Source organism: Parasteatoda tepidariorum, chromosome 5 (genome assembly GCF_982258835.1).
Source record: "Parasteatoda tepidariorum strain Cologne lab strain chromosome 5, Ptep-v5.0, whole genome shotgun sequence".
Lineage (NCBI taxonomy): Eukaryota > Metazoa > Arthropoda > Arachnida > Araneae > Theridiidae > Parasteatoda > Parasteatoda tepidariorum.
The window spans coordinates 64,114,491-64,135,624 of record NC_141759.1 but is presented as its reverse complement, the minus strand read 5'-3'; the positions used below and the strand labels follow the sequence as shown (position 1 = coordinate 64,135,624).

At 30.0% G+C, this 21,134-nt stretch overlaps 1 protein-coding gene across 3 annotated transcripts; it reads left to right on the top strand.

Moving 5' to 3' along the window:
* The first annotated feature begins 1,134 nt into the window (after nucleotides 1-1,134).
* Nucleotides 1,135-20,246, top strand: LOC122271591 (fatty-acid amide hydrolase 2). 3 transcript variants are annotated; one of them, XM_087164098.1, is made up of 8 exons: nucleotides 1,136-1,425; nucleotides 6,199-6,381; nucleotides 8,153-8,372; nucleotides 9,904-10,113; nucleotides 11,508-11,627; nucleotides 13,272-13,426; nucleotides 14,405-14,497; nucleotides 16,417-20,241. In XM_087164098.1, the coding sequence occupies exons 1-8, from the start codon at nucleotides 1,408-1,410 to the stop codon at nucleotides 17,020-17,022; spliced, it is 1,605 nt and encodes a 534-aa protein (XP_087020224.1). In that variant the 5' UTR covers nucleotides 1,136-1,407; the 3' UTR covers nucleotides 17,023-20,241. The 3 variants fall into 3 exon arrangements, with proteins under 3 accessions (XP_087020225.1, XP_087020224.1, XP_087020223.1); XM_087164097.1 differs by lacking the exon at nucleotides 1,136-1,425 and adding an exon at nucleotides 2,262-2,723 and having other exon boundaries at nucleotides 16,417-20,243; XM_087164099.1 differs by lacking the exon at nucleotides 6,199-6,381 and having other exon boundaries at nucleotides 1,135-1,425; nucleotides 16,417-20,246.
* Nucleotides 20,247-21,134: the final 888 nt, after the last annotated feature.

Here is a 21,134-nt window from a genome sequence, read left to right as displayed (position 1 = left end):
ACACTTTACCCTGACTCCTCATTTAATTCTACTATATCGCATTTTTTTGCTCATTCCAAGAAAGCCATAATAAATAACACAAACACGATTCCTTTAAAGTAAATAAGTTTATCCGGATGCTACCACCAATAAAATATATTTAAGCTGTAAAACATTTATTAGAAGCATCAATAAGGCTTTTATGACTTTCAATTCCTGTGATGGGTCTGTGCACACCTTACAATCAAAAAACCAATCTCAACAAAAAAATAAAACAACTAATTTTAAGATGTTCCAAAATTGTCTGCTTCTTTTAATCTTTTGATCTCTGTGTACTATCTTTCTATCACTGCCAGCGTGATCTGAATATTTTTAGGATTCTTCCAATATGCGTACACACAAGCATAATAACTTTAATTAGTTTTATTATCTATTTTCAATGAGATCACGCAACAAAATTGTGGGAGTAATTCCCATTCCTCTAGTAAACTTTTTTTCTGCTTTTATTTTAAAACAAATTACGCAACATAATGTAAAGAAATGTATGAACCACAACACTAAAATAACAGTGGATTATTAGTTTTTAAAAGCCGGATCAACAGGTTTAAAATTATTCTTGACAAACCGTTTTATGCTTTACTGTCTGTGTATACGTGTACACAAACATAAAAACTTAGTTATTAGTTATCTTATTTATTTTCAATGTAATTTCGCAACAAAATTGTGAAAGCAATTCCCATTCCTCTAACAAACTTTTCTTCTAATTCTATTTTAAAACAAATTGCGCAGCAAAATATGAGAAAATTATTTACAGCAATCATGGGATTATATAAAGTAACCAAGTAAAAATCATGTATATAAAGTATATAAAGTAAAAATCATGGGATTATATAAAGTAACAAATTATCTGAAAATAGACATCACCTGATTAAAAAAATAAAACTTACCTTTTATGTAACTCATGATATTACGTAAGACGACCATTATTGATTAATAAAAAATGTAACCGGGAATCTTCTCAATCATTTTCATAGAATCAAAAGTGTATACTATTTAAAATTCTTTTGTCACCTGTCTAGAATCTTAATGCTTTTTTTCTTTTTTCAAGAAAGTAAATCTCTTATGTAAGTTAACATTTTTTTCCATCCTGGAACAAATTTAACTACTTAGCCTCGAAGAAGAGCATCTGATAAAGTACTCATAAAATAAACAATTGCAGACGATTTTCGTGTCAAGTATTTTAGCTTTCAAAGAACGATAACAAACAGCATTTGTGTAATATGAATCATGTTCTCAGTATCATTTAGTAGTATTTAAAATCATTCGGTTAATTATTTCTTAACTGTGTTTTTCTGCATTGTTCAGTTATTCAAATATTAGTTAAAATAACACCAAACGAATTTTTTTATTCCTAAAGAACAAATAGAAATGGCTTTCGAGAGAATTGTAAGTAGATCGTTTGGCTATCTTTATCACTATTATCAACAATATTTTCTTAATTATTTTGTTGTTCATTTTTTTTGTTGTCTTTTTTACAATTTTTTAAAATTAATGTTATTATAAAATTTTAACATAAAATTTTAAACTAATTTTTAATTCGAGAAACTTCTTAATCATTTTAAAATCAAAATATACATATAGGATTTAAAAGAAAAATTTTTCTCCATCAAGAATTTTAATCTTTTTTTTTCTTTTTAACTAAGTAATTCTCTTATGTAAATTTATATTTTTATTCCCCCAGGAATCTGGACAGATTTCACAACTTGGCCTCGATATGGATATCTGATAAACAAAAAAAATGAACTGATTAAAAAATTAATTAATTAAAAATTAAATTGCTAAATTGGGTATAATATGAAAAAAACACAACTACTTCGATTTAGTAGGAACAACATATGACGCAGTGCTAAACGAATGGAATTTAGTTGTTGTTTATTTAGTTATTGTTATTAGTAGTTGTTGTTATTTGTTTTAGTTGTTGTTGTTTATTTAGTTGTATTTAGTTTCAATAACTTTTCTTTATAATGCAATAAAATCTGGCGAGCAGCTATTTAAACGATCGAACACTTCGTTTGTTTATTTGTGGCTTGAAGTTAGGCTCGCAGAAAATGCCGTTCATGGGTTAAATTTAGTAGGAATAACACAACCTGTGACGTAGGCTATAGTATACCCAATTAACAATCACCGATGATCGATCGCAACGCTCGAGTACGCCCTCTATCGGGAGCCTGTAAATATCAGACATTAATTTATCACGTTTTCATTTAGTTCCATCAAAGTCATCGGCCATGACGGACGCCATTTTCTTAGCAGCAAATAAAAATCACAATTTCTCTAAGGAACAGCTGAAGAGCTTGAAAAAACTAACCAGAACATGCCAAACATTGAAGCAGAACACGCCAAGCATTTGAAGAACAATTTCTCAATAATTTATTACCTTTCTATTACCAACAACATAACTTACAATTTCATGATCACTTGTGTGTCTATTACGGTAAAATAATTTTTTCTGTCTTCAATTCATTAGAAATTAAAATGAAGTCAACATTGCTTTCGTCATTCCAATAAAGAAATGTGAATTCAGAACGTCAAGAACTGCAATAGTTATAGAATTCTTCTTTGTTATAGAACAGTATATATTTCTGTATCTATATAATTGGGAAAACAACAATAAAGAATCAACCAAATTACTTGAAATAGTGTCATTTGTGCTGATGATTAATAAATGTTTTATCGTTTTCTTGGTAAGTATTTCTTAGTTTTGAAAGAATAGATAATTTCAACTAGAATTCAGCTGTTCTGTTTTTAAGCTACATATTCAAATTCATATCGAGATCTTACAATTATAAAATTTTGATGTGTGGTATGTTATCTAAAAGTAATAAAGGGATAATCTATGCACATATTATTTGAAAGTAAAACTTTCAAACGAAGAACATTTCATTTGGAACTCTAACGGATTTATAAAGAAGGTAAGTGTTGTGATTTTTATAATAAAAAATTAGCTTGTGAAACTTTTTTTTCTTATTTGATGATAGTTCTCTACAGAATGGTTTCTTACGTCTGATTAAGAACTATAAGAATAATAAGAAAAGAAACTATACGAAAGTGTTTATTTCAATGTAAAGAATTCTTAAAATCGTTTTTTTATCCTAAGAATTCTTTATTTTCCGTTTTATAGTTTATAATTTTTTGATAAAAATTGTTGTCAAAATACTTTTTTTGAAAACATAAATTGTATAACATTATGTGTTTATGTATACTTCTTGCATATTCTAATGTTTCAAGTAATATGATTCAGAAAAGTATAAATAAAAATTCGGTACTTATGTATTAACGCCACAGCAGCTGCAGATTTGGCTGTTTTTAAGTGCCGCCAATCTACATCTAAAATTTTTGTGACAAATCATAAAACGAAACACTTTATTTAAAATCAAAGTAGTTTATCGGATTTCGGTGGACAATGGGCAAAATATTTCGCTCCAGAAAAAATAAAATTGCATCCTGTTCCATTTTTGGCAAATCCCAAAGACGCATTTTCGTAGCACTAAAAAATGGTAACAAAAAAATTTGAAGAACAAATCATTTTGGAATTCTTCTGATTTATAAAGCAGGTAAGTGTTAATTTTTATAAAATAAAAAAATTTTCTTTTAAGTAGTTTTTTTCTTGATGATAGTTTTCTATAGAATGGTTTTCTACGTCCGATTATGAATTAAAAAAGAAAAAACATGAAAGTTGTTTATTTTAATATAAGGAATTTTTAGAATTTTTTTTTGTTTTGTATCGTAAGCATTCTTTACTTTACGTTTTTCAGTTTCTAAATAATGAATTTTATTAAAACTTAAAACTTTTTGATAAAATTACTTGTCAAAAAACTTTATTTATAAAATTAAATTACATAAAATTATGAAGCTTATGTATACTTTTTGCTTATTTTAATGTTTGAAGTAATATGATTCTTAAAACTATGGAATGTAAAGTTTAAATAGGCCTTTCAGGTTATATCATTAAATTTAGTAAAACTATTTCTCAGGCATTAGGTTTTAACTCTAATAAGAAGATACATATTTTTTTCTGTTTATTTACAAATATTTTTCAGATGTGTTTTGGATGTTCCTTCTTTAAAAAAAAGAGATATCATCTTGTTTTCAGTTATATAAGAAAGGATATCAAACATTTTTCTTTTTTAAATTTAAATAAGCCACATTAAAGAAGGAACGTTACAATGCTACACGCTACATTAAAGACGTCTCCAGAGTAAGTGAATGACGGTTCATATAGAAATCACAGGTATGCGTCTCATACAACAACGCCCCCTATAGTTCGTTGCGATCGCGAATTACAAACATCATTTGTGTAAAATGGATCATGTTGGTATTATCATTTAGTATTTGAAATCGTTTGGTTAAATATTTATGAACTCTATTTGTCTATATTATTTAGTTATTTAAATATATGTTAAAATCATCAAATTGTTTCTTAAATAACAATTAGAAATGGTTTTCGAGAAGATTGTGAGAAAATTGTTTGATTATCCTCATCACTATTATCAAGAATATTTAAATATTTTGCGTTGTATGTTGATTTTTGTTGCCCTTCATTACATTTTTCAAAACATCTTATTATTACATAATTTTAACATTAAATTTTAAGTTAATTTCAATAAATTTAACAATCAGTGCCTTTTGTTACAAGTTCAAAAATTTTTTGGTGCTTTTTGTTTAATTCAGCAAGTATACTTTAATGGAACTTAATATTATATTCCTTCTTTAAAAGAGTTTTTTTGCAAAGAATTCGGTATTAAAGAGTTGCTAAGACTGATTTCGTATTTAAATGTTGACCAGAGAAATATTTTCTTACTTTATACTATTGAAATGTTTCGTAAATCGTAAATTGGAGCTAAACATAGCATTAGAGCTAATATTGAGCTAATTGAGAGAGTTCTAATACACACAGAGGCATTGAAGTACCTCTGAATCTCTTCAACTTTGAAGTTGTTAATATCATCTGAATTGTGGTCCTTTCAAACAATCTAGCTCATAATTTTCCCTTTACGTCATAATCTTTTTTTTTGTTACAAAAAATCTGTTTGCAATACTTTAAATAACTCTGGAAAAAACTATGACAATACATATTACAAAATTTTACAAATAATAGTATACCATTAGGAGTTTTCAGAAACTAAACGGTCATTTCCAGTCAGAGCCAGTTTAATCAGGGCTCGTATAATTTTAGGGCCCCCTATCAGGGACTTCTAAAGTTTATGAGGATAAAATTGATTTTTGTGATTTTCTAAAAATATATTTGATATTTTCACGAGTGATGTTTCGCGATTTTCTTTTATAATCATTAAAAACTTCATGCATTTTCAATTGTAATATTCAGAAACTAGAAAAAAAATATATCTAGTTTCATTTCGTTCTGTCTCTCACCCAACTATCTAATTTTATCCATTTTCTTCCCTTGAGTCACGAATGCTTTTTTTTTCAACTAACTTCCTGTAAACATCGACAAAACATAATTTTCTTGGTTCTCTGTGGGCAAAATAAAAACAAAATTCTAATTAAATATAGTGCTTATAAATATGTTTTTCTCTTTTTCGAAAAATATACTTAGATTTTTTTTATTGATATAAAACTACGATATTATATAAAGTCTTTTTAAAAATTCAACAAATGTGAAAACAAAGTTTTTTGTACTTTGAAGAATCCTTAAATTTTGTCCCGGGACCTGTAAAATATTTGCTCAGCTTTCGATGTCGTTGTTTTCTTCATCCGCTGCACTGTAGCCTTCGTGGGCACAAAAACACATGAAGGGAGTACCCAGTCTTATCACGAGAGCAGAGGTTATCGTAACGAAACATAACAGTGCTACTATAATTTGCTAGGGTATGAACCTTTAGTAAACGTATTATAAGCTGAACTAAAGCTAATTTTTACAGCTCTAATGAAAAATAAAGGTAGCTTAAGAACAAGAGAATATTAGTTAGTTGACTAACTAAAACAAACTTATCCATTCAGGCTCCGTAAATTAACTGACAAGAGCATGCTAATATGGAAGGTCCTTCTTCACTAGTAAGGTTATCCCATAGAAAAAAAAACTAATTCCCATACAATCGAGATACCCGGTCTTAGCACACTCTCCCCTAAGGGGTGATTGCTTGTTACACTGAAGAAGTAAAAAAAAATTTTCTAATTTTACCCGTTCTTTCTCTTTAGGTAGCACGTTCGATTGGACACATTTTGAGGATAATTCTAACATTCACACGACCATTGTCTGACAAAATTCTTTCGATTTTGTACCGAATTTTCATGGGACCTACAAAGCCACTACCTCCCATACGCAATCCTTTATTACTTTACACAGCTTCCGAACTTGCTGAAAAAATTCGAACGAGGCAGGTAAGAATGATTGTTTTTTTAATTTTGTCCTTTTGTATTAAAATACATTGTTTACTTTATTATCTAACTAATATAAATTTTAAATATAAGTTAAAATTCAACGGTTATGGTTTGACATTAATTTTAGAAAATAGAAAAAAAAGTACAATATCAAAGACGTATTCGCCAAATATTAAAGCTAAAAAAAATCCAGTGTTCTTATTTAATAATAGAAAATAGACAAGTATTTTTTACAGAAAAATGTTTTTTTTAAAACCATGTTTTTCAAGTGAATTTAAAATGAGAAAACAAATTGATTTTATTATTGCAATAATATCTAAAAAATTTAAAAAAAGAAAAGAAGAAACGATACAAAAGAAAATAAAAAAATAACATTGGAGCCCCTTAACATAAAACAACACCAGAAATTCTTTTGCGTTTTTAGAAAGTTACTCTACATTTTGTGTCGTATGTTGATTTTTGTTGCCTTTCGGTACATTTTTCTAAAAAATTTCATTATTATATAATTTTAACATTAAATTAAGTGACTAAACACACAGTACATTTTTTGCTTTCGTGGAATTTGCCAGCCGAATATAATGGATACTCCCAGAGAAGGGAGATGACCAAGGGAGAAAATTCACCATAATTCTTAAATTTAAAATACAAAAAAGGGTTGATCAAAATAATAGAAACACTTCCGTTCTATCGCTATGCAAACAATTTTTCTTTCAGCAACCAATATTTTCGTAGATTCTAAATGGCTAAACTGTTGACGAAATTTGAAAGATCTTGCGTGAAGCTTTTAAAAATAATGTCATTTTTACACATGCAAAGATCGGATTAAACAAAATGTGCAATGGAATACAATAACCTTTTTCAAATTTATACCAACAATTACTTTGTAGGATGATTTTTTAAAATTGTATTGGTATTAATAAAGGAAATCAGTTTTTAACAAATTTTGCAAGGTTAAAATAGACACCAATTTCAAAAGCTTCAAGCATGATCTTTCAAATTGTGTTTACAGTTTTGCCATGTAAAAACTTCCAAAACATTTATTACTGAAAGAAAAATTGTTGATGTTGAAGTTAGTATAAAAGTGTCCCATTACTTTTCAATGTTACTATTACTATATCATGATATCAATCTGCTTATACTGACAACTACATTAGCAGCCAACTGCCTTTCTTGCTATTAATGACCTTCACGCCATTTGTCTCAGTTGCCTACGGCCACACTTATCAGAGCATCAGCTGGCCTGGACAGGGGTGCCACGGACGACTAAGAATTTAAAAAGCGGTAGAAACTCAATTCATTTTTATTTATTCAGAATCTTTTTAAATGTTCAATTGCAACTACAACTATGACTTTCATTTCAAATGATTCATAGTTAAATCAAAAAGATTCTTTGTAAATGTTTTTAATTTTTTAATCGCCACATTTTTTTTTCAGTCGCCCTTTTTCACCCCCAACCCTGCGTGAATAGTCGCTCCGCACCATATGAAGCCAATTCAATCCAAATTCCTATAAATTTTAATTAATAGCTGGATTCATGGATGAAACAATTTTGTATTTATGGTATATTAATTAATAAGACAATAATTATTTTGCATATATAGCATATTAATTAATTAATAAGATCTTTTTTACTCCTTCCGAAATTAAATGCTTTTGTTCCCAATTTTTTTATTCTTTTTCTTGGATAAGGATCCCTGAGATAGTTTTTCTCGTGACCGTAAGTCAGTACACAAACTTGAAAAAGTATAATAAGTAAAGTGTTTCAATGCAGGTGAAATGTGAGGATGTAATGAAAGCTTACGTGGAAAGATCCCGGGAGGTACATCCTTTTATTAATGCAGCTTGTGACGAGAGATATGAAGATGCACTGAAAGATGCAAGAAATATCGATATCTTTTTGGATAAAAATGAAAAGCGTCTGGATGATATTGAGAGAGATACACCGCTACTCGGAGTACCTTTTACGTGCAAAGAAGCTATAGGAGTCAAAGGTACCTTAAGCATATGTATTATCTTTTATCTTCTAAATACTATATATACACCGAAGAGCCATTACATTTTGATCACCCTCCATCTATAACAATGGGCTCTTCCAGGTCTTCATGGTTTCTCGTTGAGGAACAATGCTTTCATGGGGAACATTAGGACCCATAATCCTCATAGAACAATCCCTGACGTCTGTAAGCTACTTGAACATAGTTGCAAATCAGGTTCACCCATTCATGGCAACAGTTTTTCCTGCGGGGGATGGTGTTTACCAACAGGATAATGCACCATGTCATAAGGGTCGAATCGTCATGGATTGGTTCAAGTCATGTCTTGGCCCCCAAATTCACCTGACCTTAATCCAATAGAGCATTTGTGGTCCTACTTGGAAAACCAAATTTGTGCTGCCACGCTACCCCCTCGCAATGTGAGGGAATTGCAGGACCAGTTGGTGAGCGCTTAGTACCAGATACCTCAGACTACCCATCAGCACTTTGTGGAATCAATGCCACGGCGGGTGCTAGCAGTTGTGAGGGCTAAAGGTGGTCCTGCATGTTATTAGCAGGGTGGTCATAATGTAATGGCTCTTCGGTGTATATGTATTGTTATTTTGCAGAGAATTTTCTTCCTAGATACTGCAGTGCGAATGTAAAGACAATGTAAGTGCTTCACGATAGATTTCGAGAAATGTGGATTGACTCAAATTTTCTTTCGATTGACTACAATTTTCTATAAATTAAACGATATGGAATCGAAAATAAAATTTCAAATATCTCATAAAGCAAAATTTTTTTTCGGACATAAGTTTTTTTTTACATAAAACTTCTGCACAAAAATGCCAAATAGTAAATAAAAATCACAATTTCGAATTTTCAGTGCTTACGTTGATTTTTCTTTAGTGCGGCAGCATACCTTCCAACATATGAAGCTCGTGTGAAATATTTTCTCCCGTAGTATAGAACTAAACCAGAAATTATTAAAATAAACTGTATTTTTGTAAAACTTTTATCAGAACTTAAGAGTATAACTATTTGTCTATAAAACTCTTAATTTCTCTGTTTTAATAATTCGTGTGTAGTGACCACAGAAGCACACAACATCATATTTGGTATATTTTCAATAAACATATACTGAAAACTTCCAGAACTTCTTACCAAACCCTTACAAACTGCAATAAAGAGATTCAAAAATAATTTAAAGCTTTAATTTAATCGCTATTACATTAATTATGATTATTGATGATTTTTATTATTTTCTGTTAAAAAAAGTAGACCTAAATTTTACATTTTGGATAATACAGTTTTATTGACTTTTTATGTAATTAATACATATTTTTATTGGTACTTCATTGTAAAACAAAATATTTTGATATCATGTTATTTTCACTAAAATCTGTATTAACTAATAAAGATACTTTAAAGTATGTAGCAAATGATAAGAAGCAATGAAAATGATAAGAATAAGTAAAATAAACCAGATTTTCAAAATAAATCTTTAAAATTTTGTTTTATTGTGGAATTTTTTTTTTATCTTTAGGAATGGCCCAGACTTGTGGTTATTATAAATCGAAAAATGCAGTTGCTGCACAAGATGCCGATACTACAGCACTATATAGAAAAGCTGGAGCAGTACCTGTGACTGTTACAAACGTTCCAGAAGCGTCATTGTGGTGGGAGAGTGCAAACCTTGTCTTTGGAATGTGTAAAAATCCATATGATAACACAAGAACAGTTGGGGGAAGTTCAGGTAGTAATCCATAATTTTTTTATGCAAAACTCGTTTAACTAAATCCGTATGATAACACAAGAGCAGTTGGAGAAAGCTCAAGGACTAATCCATAACTGTTTTAGTAAAACTTGTTTCACTGAATCCGTATGATAATAAAAGAACAGTTAGAGGAAATTCAGGGTAGTAAACCATAATTTTTTTATGCAAAGTCGTTTTACAAAATTAATATGATAACACAAGAACAGTTGGAGGAAGTTCAAGTAGTAATCCATATTTTTTTCACGCAAAACTCGTTTTACTAAATCAATATGATAACACAAGAGCAGTTAGAGGAAGTTCAGGGAGTAATCCGTAACTGTTTTGTCAAAACTCGTTTTACTAAATCCATATGATAATAAAGAAACAGTTAGAGGAAATTTAGTGTGGTAATCCGTATTTTGTATGCAAAAGTTGTTTAACAAAATTAATATGATAACACAAGAACCGAAGTTCGTGTAGCAATAATTCTATAAATTTTAATGTAAACCTTATTGCACTGAATCCATATAATAGCATAAGAAAACAAAATGAGGAAGTTTGAGTAATATATAATTGTTCCGTTTCTAAAAAGAACTCACAATGATGATAAGATTCTCAAAAGGTTTATCTATTTTAGTTTCTTGTAGCTATAAAACTTAAGTATTATTTGAAAGTTTTAACAAAGCTCATAAAGGCAACGGAATCGAAATATCATCATTAACATCTAGTTGAACACATTCTTTTGCATGATGATGCTAGATTGCAAACAGCAAATATAACCAATGAACTTCGGCAGAAACTCAAATAATGAACTTAATCCCACATCTATTTTGATGTGTCTTACATTTTCCATCAGCTCAAAAAAGGACTACGGGTTTCAAACAAACGAAGTGATCAAGATGCGCAGCTTATCCAAACTATAGTCAATGGTTTTTGCGAGCATGACATTGTGCAACTATTAACACAATGGGGAAAGTGTCTGAACCATAGCTGCCGAATCTTCTGATTGATTTTCTTCAGATTATTTTGAGATTTTCTTTTTGTACTTAAACTGGTAATAAAATATATACCTTTAATATTTATATTTTATTTAACAAAATCGTATTATTTTGACTACCACTACTCATAAATATTATAAGTAAATGAATCCAAATCCTTATCTAATTTTAAGAAATATTAATTTTTCGCGAAGGTAAGACAATTTCTGCTTCAAATTGCAAATTCAACTGTTACATCGCTACCAATACAAAGTACCTTAAACTGAAAGCGTGGAAAATGGCAACAATGGAAATGGCCAATTAAGACTACACTTTTCGGTTAGATTAAGTAAATTGTATGAAACAGCGATTGGCTTGTTATTTTCTAAACATACCAAATTTGTCATAATTTTTCAGGTGGGGAAGCAGCTATAATAACATCTGCTGCAGCTGTTATTGGTATTGGAAGCGACTTGGCTGGTAGCATACGAATGCCATCATCATTTTGTGGAATTTTCGGGCATAAGCCTTCCCGAAGTGAGTATCTTATTATTATGAACTTAAGTTTCAACTTAAAAAATAGTTTAATATAATTGGATACCAACAATGTACGTCATATTTATTAAATGGTGACATTTGTAAATTCAGAAGCTAATCAGGTTCGACAAACGTACATGACGTCGCTTACCGTCATCCAATTAAATCTGATTTAAATCACCTGATCGGGCATCAGGTGATTCAAATCATATTAAATCAGATCAATCACTTCAATTTTCTAGAGTTCCAAGTACCCAATTATTATAAAAAGTTTATCTCCTTAAAAGAGTCTTTCAAATATTTATACTTCAGTTCGCGTCATCATAATTTGGTAAAGTCGGCAAATGCAGATCGATTTTGCTATAACAATTGCCCCTTGAAATGATCAGTTTCTATTTAACGTAATCAGAGCTAAAATGAATCAAGTCTATAAACAATAGTTTTGAGATAAATGTTGCTATTAACATGAAAAGAATCCTTTAGCGATTTAAGCCTATTAGATTTATGAATTTAGTTCTCTCATGTTAGTTTCAGGGACATAGTTCACTATAACTCTTAATATATTGGGTGTTTATGAACTCTACATACAAACTTGGAAGGAAGGAAGAGAGCACATCATAAAAATTGATAATTCCATAAATTGTCAATGCACGCCTCTAGAGACGCTATCCTGTTGTAGACGAGCTGCTCATGCGTATTTGAACATGTACTTAGATGTACTTACATTTGAACACGTCTAAATTATCTTAATTTCATGTTTTCTCACATTTATTGTCAAACCATTTTAAGTGGAAGTGTTCCCCAAGCTTGTAAAAATCGTCAATTGTATTTTACTTTTCCTTAAGATTTTAACTGTTTTCATTGCAGTTTAATTTCTTTAAAGAAATATTTGAAATATTGATAAAAGAATTATTATAAACAAAAAGATATATGATGTCACGTAAAAATTATTAATTGAATCAATCGAAAAATCACCAGTTAAGCGATTAACAAACGTTTAACGTTAAACGATAAACTTCTTAAAATTTGAAGAATTTTGGAGTGGGTTAAAAGCTCCGAGGAACAAACCGACTCTTTATCCAAGTTTCAAAATATTAAATTATTATATTCAAAGAACACAATACATGCTCCATTTAACAATTCGAAAGAGTTGAGCCGTCGAGGCTCAGGGGATAAAGCGCTCGACACTCTCAATGATGTGATCCTGGTTCAAATCCCAGCGATGGCTGGTCGATACAATTCACACGGACCACAATGCTGACGTAAAATATCATCAGTGGTAGGCAGATCATGTATTAGAGTCCCCTTGCCATCTGGCTAACCATGGGGGTTTCAGTGGCTTTTTACTCTATGTAACGCAAATGCGGGTTAGTTCCATCAAAGAGTCCTCCACAACGATAAATTTCTCCCAATACTTGATCCAAGAGTTCCCTTGTCTTCTGGATTGAGTTCAAAATTGCGAGGCTATGGAATTGAACATTAATAGTCGTAAATTCAAAAAAATTGCTTCCGCAGTTTATCGATGATTGCAAAACAGGATAAAACAATGCGAAGTTAAGTTGGCATGAAGTTTAGATGTTTTGTCAGCTTTCTCAGTTGTTTGATTGCAACGTAACATTTCAATGAATTGATTTGGTTGAATAGATTATATATCAAACTGCTCCCCGGAAGATGCAGAAGAAGACGCCTTATTGGATGATTTCATTAGCACAGGACCAATGTGTCGATACGCCAAAGATTTGTCCTTATTGGTGCGAATTTTATCTGACAACAGCAATAAAGTGCCACTGGACAAAAGAGTAAGTATTTTTCAGAATTATAGAAAAATTTTAGATATCAAATTATTAGTGGACAAGGTTTTCTGTAATATGGCGAAAATTGACATCCAAAAAGTATGCAAAATAGGGGTCACGAAATAATATAAGTGGTGAAAAAAAAAACGTTTTCGAATTCTGTCGAATTACTACTGAGAAGGACGAAATTAAACATCTAAGTTTGAAGTTGTTTTCAATGTTTCAGTCTTTTCTCCTTTTTTAGTTTCTTCTGGCAAATAAATGGGCTTTGAAGTTTTGAATCTCGCCTTTCTCGTTAATGGTTCGTCAGGTTCAGATAAAAAATTTCTTTAAACATAAGTTTGAGATTAACATTTTCTAAACTGCGATGTTTCTTCACTGATCATTTACTTCTTTTTCTCGTGGTTCATAAAAATTTATATTAAGGGTTATGATTACCAAAAATCAGCATAATTTAAGATACTAAAGCCTTTTGCAATAAGCATAGACGGTAGAGTTCATGTTATTGTTCCAAATGTTGAATGAACTTAAAATTATATTGATACAAAATAAGGGCCTAGCTAACAAAGAAAAACCTTAAAGTGTAGAAACGTGTTTAATTTTAATACTTAAATACTCACAGTTTATTTGCATATCCAGATCCACATTTAACTTTCCTTTAGAGTTAAATAATGAGCCAAAACATGCATATTATTTCCTAACTTATTCTTTTGTTACATAAAAACTGTTCTCAGATTATCGCCATTAACATAACATTTATGACAATAATCTAATCAGACTCTGTCATACAGAGATCGTAACGATTACTTAATAAAAAATTATTATCAATTTCTGACGAATAATTGTCAAGGTCAGGCAGTATAACTAAACTAAAAGAGTATTGAAAATAAATTGTGCAAAGTGTCTGAAGTAATTGGCAAGTGAATTATTTTTATAAAAATAATAATATGTTTCATATTTGTGTAATAGTCTTTATTTTTAAAGGTGAATTTTCGGAATGTAAAAATTTATTACATGGAAGAAATTCCTGGGAAACTTAATTGCTCAACACCAGATGCTAAAAATAAAATTCACCAGGTTGGTAAGATGTTTCTCTGAAATTTATGTTATTTATAATATTATTTTTAATAGTTTGTTTCTAGCGGCAATTGAAAAGAAATTCATCATTTTTATTTTATTTATTTATTTATTTATTTGAAAAAAAGTTTACATTTTTTGCATATTATTTCAATTTTGTATTCAACTTCTTAAAAAAATACTCACATTTTATAGTATATTTTTTGTTTTAATAAAAATGTTCAAAATATACATAATACACACCATTTAATTTCTTACTTATGTTGAAGGAATAGTTTTATTTTATGCTAATTTTATGTCCATAAATATGTTTAAATGACGCATAATTAATCTTTAACAGTTTATGAGCTTCTCTAATGTTTAATAATTCTGTATTCTTGATCTCTGTTTTCTAACTCTGCATCAATTATAGCGAAAATGGAATGATTTAAAACATTTCTCACAGAACATCACCCTGGACCATACTGAAAAATACGTTTGACTGACCACAGCTACAATATTTTGGTCATTCAGTGGTATTTTGGTTCAGATTTGCAGCGAGAATGGTATATATTTTAGTATGGAGACATCACATAATTCCATTTCTGTTTTTTAACATACATAATGTGGTAGCTAATGATAGAAATTATCCACTTTGTTTATGCACATATGTCTTCCACTTCTTTTCCGATAAGGATAAATCACTTGTCACTATCAAATATTGTATTTTCGACTCATCGTCAAGCAAGAATGATTTAAGGAGCCAAGTATTCTACCTTTTTTTTTGGGGGGGGGAGGATTTTTTTCCAACGCTTCAAAGGGGAACCTTGTACACTCCTAGGCCTAATATTCCAATGGAGATAATGCAATAACATCCTGAAAATATTTTTCAACTGATTCAAGAAACTACAAGGCGTGAGATACTTGATTCCAATACTTGATCCAGGAGCTCCCTTGTCTTCTGGATTGGGTTTTAAATTACAAGGCTACGGAGTTGAACTTTAGTAGTCGTAAACCCAAAACTGTGTCGACTGTTCAACGACGGTTATAAAATGCAAAATGAAAAAGTGTGAAGAATTAGAGCCGTGGTGACTCAGGGGATAAAGAGCTCGCCCAAAAAGATAACCTGAGTTCGAAACTCAGCGATGGTTGGTAGATGCGAACACGGCAAATAAAATAAAATGGAGAAAGACGAGCTCTTATAAGGTAGCTTTCAATTAGATTGAGTACTCATCTTTTAGCGGCCAGACTATATCTTTTAATTATTATTACTCATTATACTTTTCAGATCCAAGGTACGCTTTAGGATACTTCAACAAACACATGGTACCCATAACCTGGAAAAATTAACGAATGGTAACGGACTTTTCTCAAGACTGATTAAAATTTCAGAAAATTAACTTCCAATTATTTTTATATATTCAGTTTTGAAGTTTTTCGCACCACCGATAAACTGAATGAAAATACCTTTAGCAGTTATAAATGCTTCAAAGTATGTAATTTTTTAAACTTAAATTACCATTTTAAAGCAGTTTCAAGACCATGCTTGGTAAGAATCAGATATCAAATCTAGAGAGGTTATTGGTCAGCACTTTTAGCGTATTTTGTCTCACGCTTCATCTCCGCTTTTATTACTTTTGGTTATAAGGTACTTTTTCTTGAAGGTACTTGAAACCTTTCTGCTAAATGTTGCGTTTTCAATATAGTAATCGGTGCTGTGTAGGAAAAGTTTATCAAAAAATTCCGATATTCAAGAAACGATTAATGAATCATTGTAACTTCATAAAACGAACTAATTTGCGAGGCTGGTTTCAAAAATTTTTGTTCAGGATTTGTTTATATTTACAGTACTAAGAACTTATTTTGTTTTTTCTCTCATTTTAAACATAATTTAATATTTTTTGCTCACTTTAACTGTCAAAAATTTTTTTAAATTCCAGGCTGTGAAACACTTCGAAACAACGCACGGCGTGACGCCAACACGCTTAGAAATGGATGAACTAGAGTATGCATTTCCCATGTGGGAGTGCAAATTGCTAGAAAGAGGAATAGGTTCCGTCAAAGACATTCTAGCCGGTAAAGACGGTAAAATCAATCTGTGGTTAGAACTGCTAAAAAGTCTATTTCGTATGTCAAACCACACATTGCCATCAATTTTTTTGGCAATGATAGAAAGAAGAAGTAAAGACAAATTATATCATTTTTGTCTCCAGCAATACCGAAGTATGGAGAAGAAGTTTCTTGAAATCTTTAAGGAAGATGCCATTTTCTTGATACCGACTCATCCCGAGACTTCTCCCCATTACCTGATGACCATCCCAAAGTATCCAAACGTAGCGTACACGTGTATATTCAGTATTTTAGGGTTTGCGTCCACTCAGATACCAGCAGGATTGAGCCATGGATTACCATTTGGTATTCAGGCCATAAGTGGATATTATAAAGATCACCTTACGATAGCAACGGCAATCGAATTAGAAGAGGTTTTTGGTGGTTGGATAAGTCCATCTCCGGTAATTCTTGCAAAAAAGAAGCTAAGAACTTGACTTTTCATTTCATAACACTATATGTACTGCGCATTTGAGCGTTTTGTTCGTCTATATAAACAATAGGGGGGCTTGATTCATATATCAAAACCCGAAATGGTCTATCAGGAAACATTTTTATCTGTGAGAAGACACCATGTTTCTAATGAATTCACTTAGATTTACCTAATATACTATTAGATCTAGACTACATCTAGACCAGAGGTCCTTAGTTAATTTCGGCTATGAAATCCTAAATAATCCACAATCTTTTCACAGAACTCCGACTTAATAAAATAAGTAAAGACAAATGGGAACGTAATAACCAATAAAAGAGTACGGTGAAATTAAAGCTAAAAAAAACTGTTATAAGAGTTGATATAAATTTTTAGGAAACATACTTCTTTATAGGCGAATTTAGCTATTTTATTTTGATTGTAAGAACGCGACGGGAAATAGTAATGCAATTTTCTATCAATTTATGTAAGAAAATACTCTTTAATTGCCATCTTGACTTTTTATGGTTCTTCGTGAAAAAGCGATTTCACATGGTTAGGCATAATCACTTCACCTCTTGAGTTGCAAGTACCCAATTATAGAAAATCACAAAACAAGACATTTTAAAAGGTGTCTAGTAAATTAAAATTGTGTAGAAACATCAGTAGAATTACATGAAATATCCACAATTAAAAATAATTTTATTAAAAGGTAACACCCAAAAAGTTTTACAATTACAGCCAACAAAAATTTGGTAAGTGTTCCTACAACGTCACTTAAGACTATGTAGGTGGTTTCTACATAAAGTTCTTCCATTATAATGAGAGGTAAAAAAATAAATTTTGAGGATTTTTTTCAGCAAAAAAAAATTAGCAAAAAAATTAAAAAAATGAAAAAAATAAGCTCTTTTATTTGTATACTTCTGCATTGTCATTGCTTTAATGTAACGCTTAATGTTTTAATGTTTGTGTTATTCGTTATCTTTTCTAACAACTTGCTTTATGTTTATTGAATATAAAAAAATCTTTATATTTCACTCTTCTTATTTTTAAAATGTTACCAAATATCATCGTGTTAACTCTAGGAGTAAAAAAATGGCAATAAAATTATAACAATGAGACGTTTAGCAAAGCAAACAATTCTTATCCAAAGCATTAAAATTAACAAATTAAATGAATTCATATTTAGATGGAGAATTCATGAGTTACATTAACTTAATGTAGTACATTTTATACAATTAAATGACCATCGGGCTCATAAGAAAATATATCACCTATTTCTAGCACCTTGTTTACATCAGTACAGAATTTATTTGGTAAATAAAGAGTTCCTTAACTTAAATATTTCTGTTTCATCCTTCATCGTATTTTGGATAGTAAATGGTTAAATATAAAATACAGATATGTTTTAAAGACAGAATATGTTCACTCAAACTATTTATGACCAAAAGACAATGCCTTTACGTATCGTAATTCTATGTGAACTGTCGTCATTCTTACTTTATTTTCTATTTTGAAACATGATTTATTGCATGGAACAATAAGGCATTTCAATTGGAGATATTCGTATATGTTTCATAAGGTTGTTTCTATTTATTATGTTTCAAATACGTTTTCTTTTTTCTTAAGTGAAATCACATTTACTGCAAGCTACTTTCAGCATTAAAAATTTCACAATTTGAGACAAAAATAAAGAAGCGCGAGTTTCAATCTTTTATTCACTGTTTGTATTATTGTGAGTTTAAAACCGATGCAACAGACCTGCCAACCATCATTCTTTTTGAAGATCATTTTTACCAATTCGGTAATACAATATAACTACAACTGTATGAGAAAAAAAATTCTTTTTCAAATAAGATCACAGCTTAAACACACTCTCTTGTCCATATCATGCATTTATATTCATGTTAAAGTTTTGGCGACTGTTTATTTAAACAGTCGCTAAAAAGAGATGAGTCTTGAAATGACAACTGTATATATAAACAGTGGCTTAAAGTATTTAAAAAAGTTTTAGTTATCAATTTGTAAGTAGATATATGTAGTGTAGTGGTGCCAAAATAATTTAAATAAAAATGTTAATTTTTTTTTAAAAAAATTTTAAATTGTGAAAGAAAGCATAAATTTTGCTACCACTTTAGTTGTAAACATAAAACATTCCAAAAATCCATAAAAGTTGAGAACTAATAAGACTTTAAAATATTTCATATCTACCGTTTTTTATTGCATACCTGCTACTCTTTCAAATTTTCCGGAAGAGTTGGCAGGTTCGGACTCCGGACTCATTTGTGTACTTAATGTGGAAGCAAAATGTTTGCATTTAAGTTTTCATAAATTTGATTAATTGTGCTTTTTACTACCACTACATTTGAATAATTTAACCATATGAAACGGAACTAGTTAGTTATCTTAATGCTTTTTAAGTGATGGAGAAAGGTGAATTGAGTATATGCCCTGTATTATCAGTCCATTAGTTATTTTACTGCCATTGAGAAGAAGCTTTTGTGAAGCCTGCAAAAAATGACAGTTATGTTATTGAAAGCTTTTTAATACTGTTTTTCGAAGCTCTGTCGCCAAGGAAAATAAAAAAAAGCCATATTTTAAGTGCCTTTCACTTGAAGCAATGCTATGATTTTAAAGTATATGTAGATAATCTTTGCCTGAAGAATTATCTGGGCTTTAGAATAGACAAATAACTTAAATATTTTAAAAGTTATTAAACTTAATTAAAAATGTCGCCAATTTGGCCACATTTTTCGAGATAGATGAAAATTATCAAAATCACTACCTTATTCTAAGTTTTTACAAATTTTAGGAGCCCAAGTAATGCAGCATAGGAGTAAGTTTTTAAATATTAAAAAATTAGACCATAAACTTTTTTCATTTACACGAAACTGTGGCTTTTTTCCATATTGACGTTTTAAGTCATTTAAAAAAAGCGTATACAGCGCTGGCTTTAGATAGGCGAAACTTGTCCTAACAGTCATGAGTAATTAATTTCAAAAATTGAAGAAATTCCCCTTCCCTTACCTGTTTAATACACATATCCCATAAAGTGTCAACTTTGTACAGTTTCTAGTTTACGGTGCCCTGTGAAACTTAAAGTGCATTTGAAAGTTTTAGGTACATTTAAAACTTAAAGTGCATTTGAACTTCTAGACAATATAAATAAAATAAAACTTGCATCAGTACACTTTGAATAATAGGTATTATTGTATGTTAAAAATTTTAAAAAAAAGCAAAATAAATTCTATTATGCATCGAACCCTATTTAAATTCCCACTTTTAATGTTTTAATTTTCAGATCTTCACCATTCTCTATTATTTTGACCATTATTTAATAATAAAGGTTTAAACAAATGTATGAAGTAAAGTAGTCTCTCTCACAGTACTAAAGTAGTCTAACTTAGAAATTATTTATGAACTTTTAAAGTTTGAAATTACTAATGTTGAGAATCATATTTTGCTTCTGTTGGATGAAAACTGATGATGAAACAATAATTATAAGAGTCATCTTTTTTTTATTAAAGAAATAGGTACTGTTTGATGACGCTAACCTGCTGTCAGATCTTCTAATACCTTCGGAATTTCTAAAGTGAATACAGAAATTGTTCCTTTGTGGTAGAATGCATATTGATTCCTAGTTTTAAAAGGTTAAAGTGATGACAAAGTTGAGAAAAAATGCAATAGTTTAAAGGAGCGAAAAAAAATTTGAGTCAAAAAAATATTTTATAATGCTCAATGTGATGTCGTTTTAATAATACTTAAGTTGAAGTTTCATTTTTCTGCAGCCTTGAAAAACCTTTACCGCTTTTTAAACTATCTAAACTATCTAACCGCTTTTTAAACTATCAGATTGTAGAAATCCTATCTGAATGATTTAGAACATTTATTGTGACAATTGTAATCATTTATTGTGACCACACCTAGTTTCCAATCAGTGAAATCGATCATTGTAGAAGGTAACAGTTACCAAATATTTTATATTTGCACATTACATTGGGTTTTTTTTATTTCAAGGCGATAAAAATAGTTCATCTCATATTGCATGCAAATAGCTGATTTCTTGAAAATCAATCAAACAAAAAACAGGGTTGCAGGGTACGCTGTAAGTTAATTCTTGGAAAATACATATTTCAG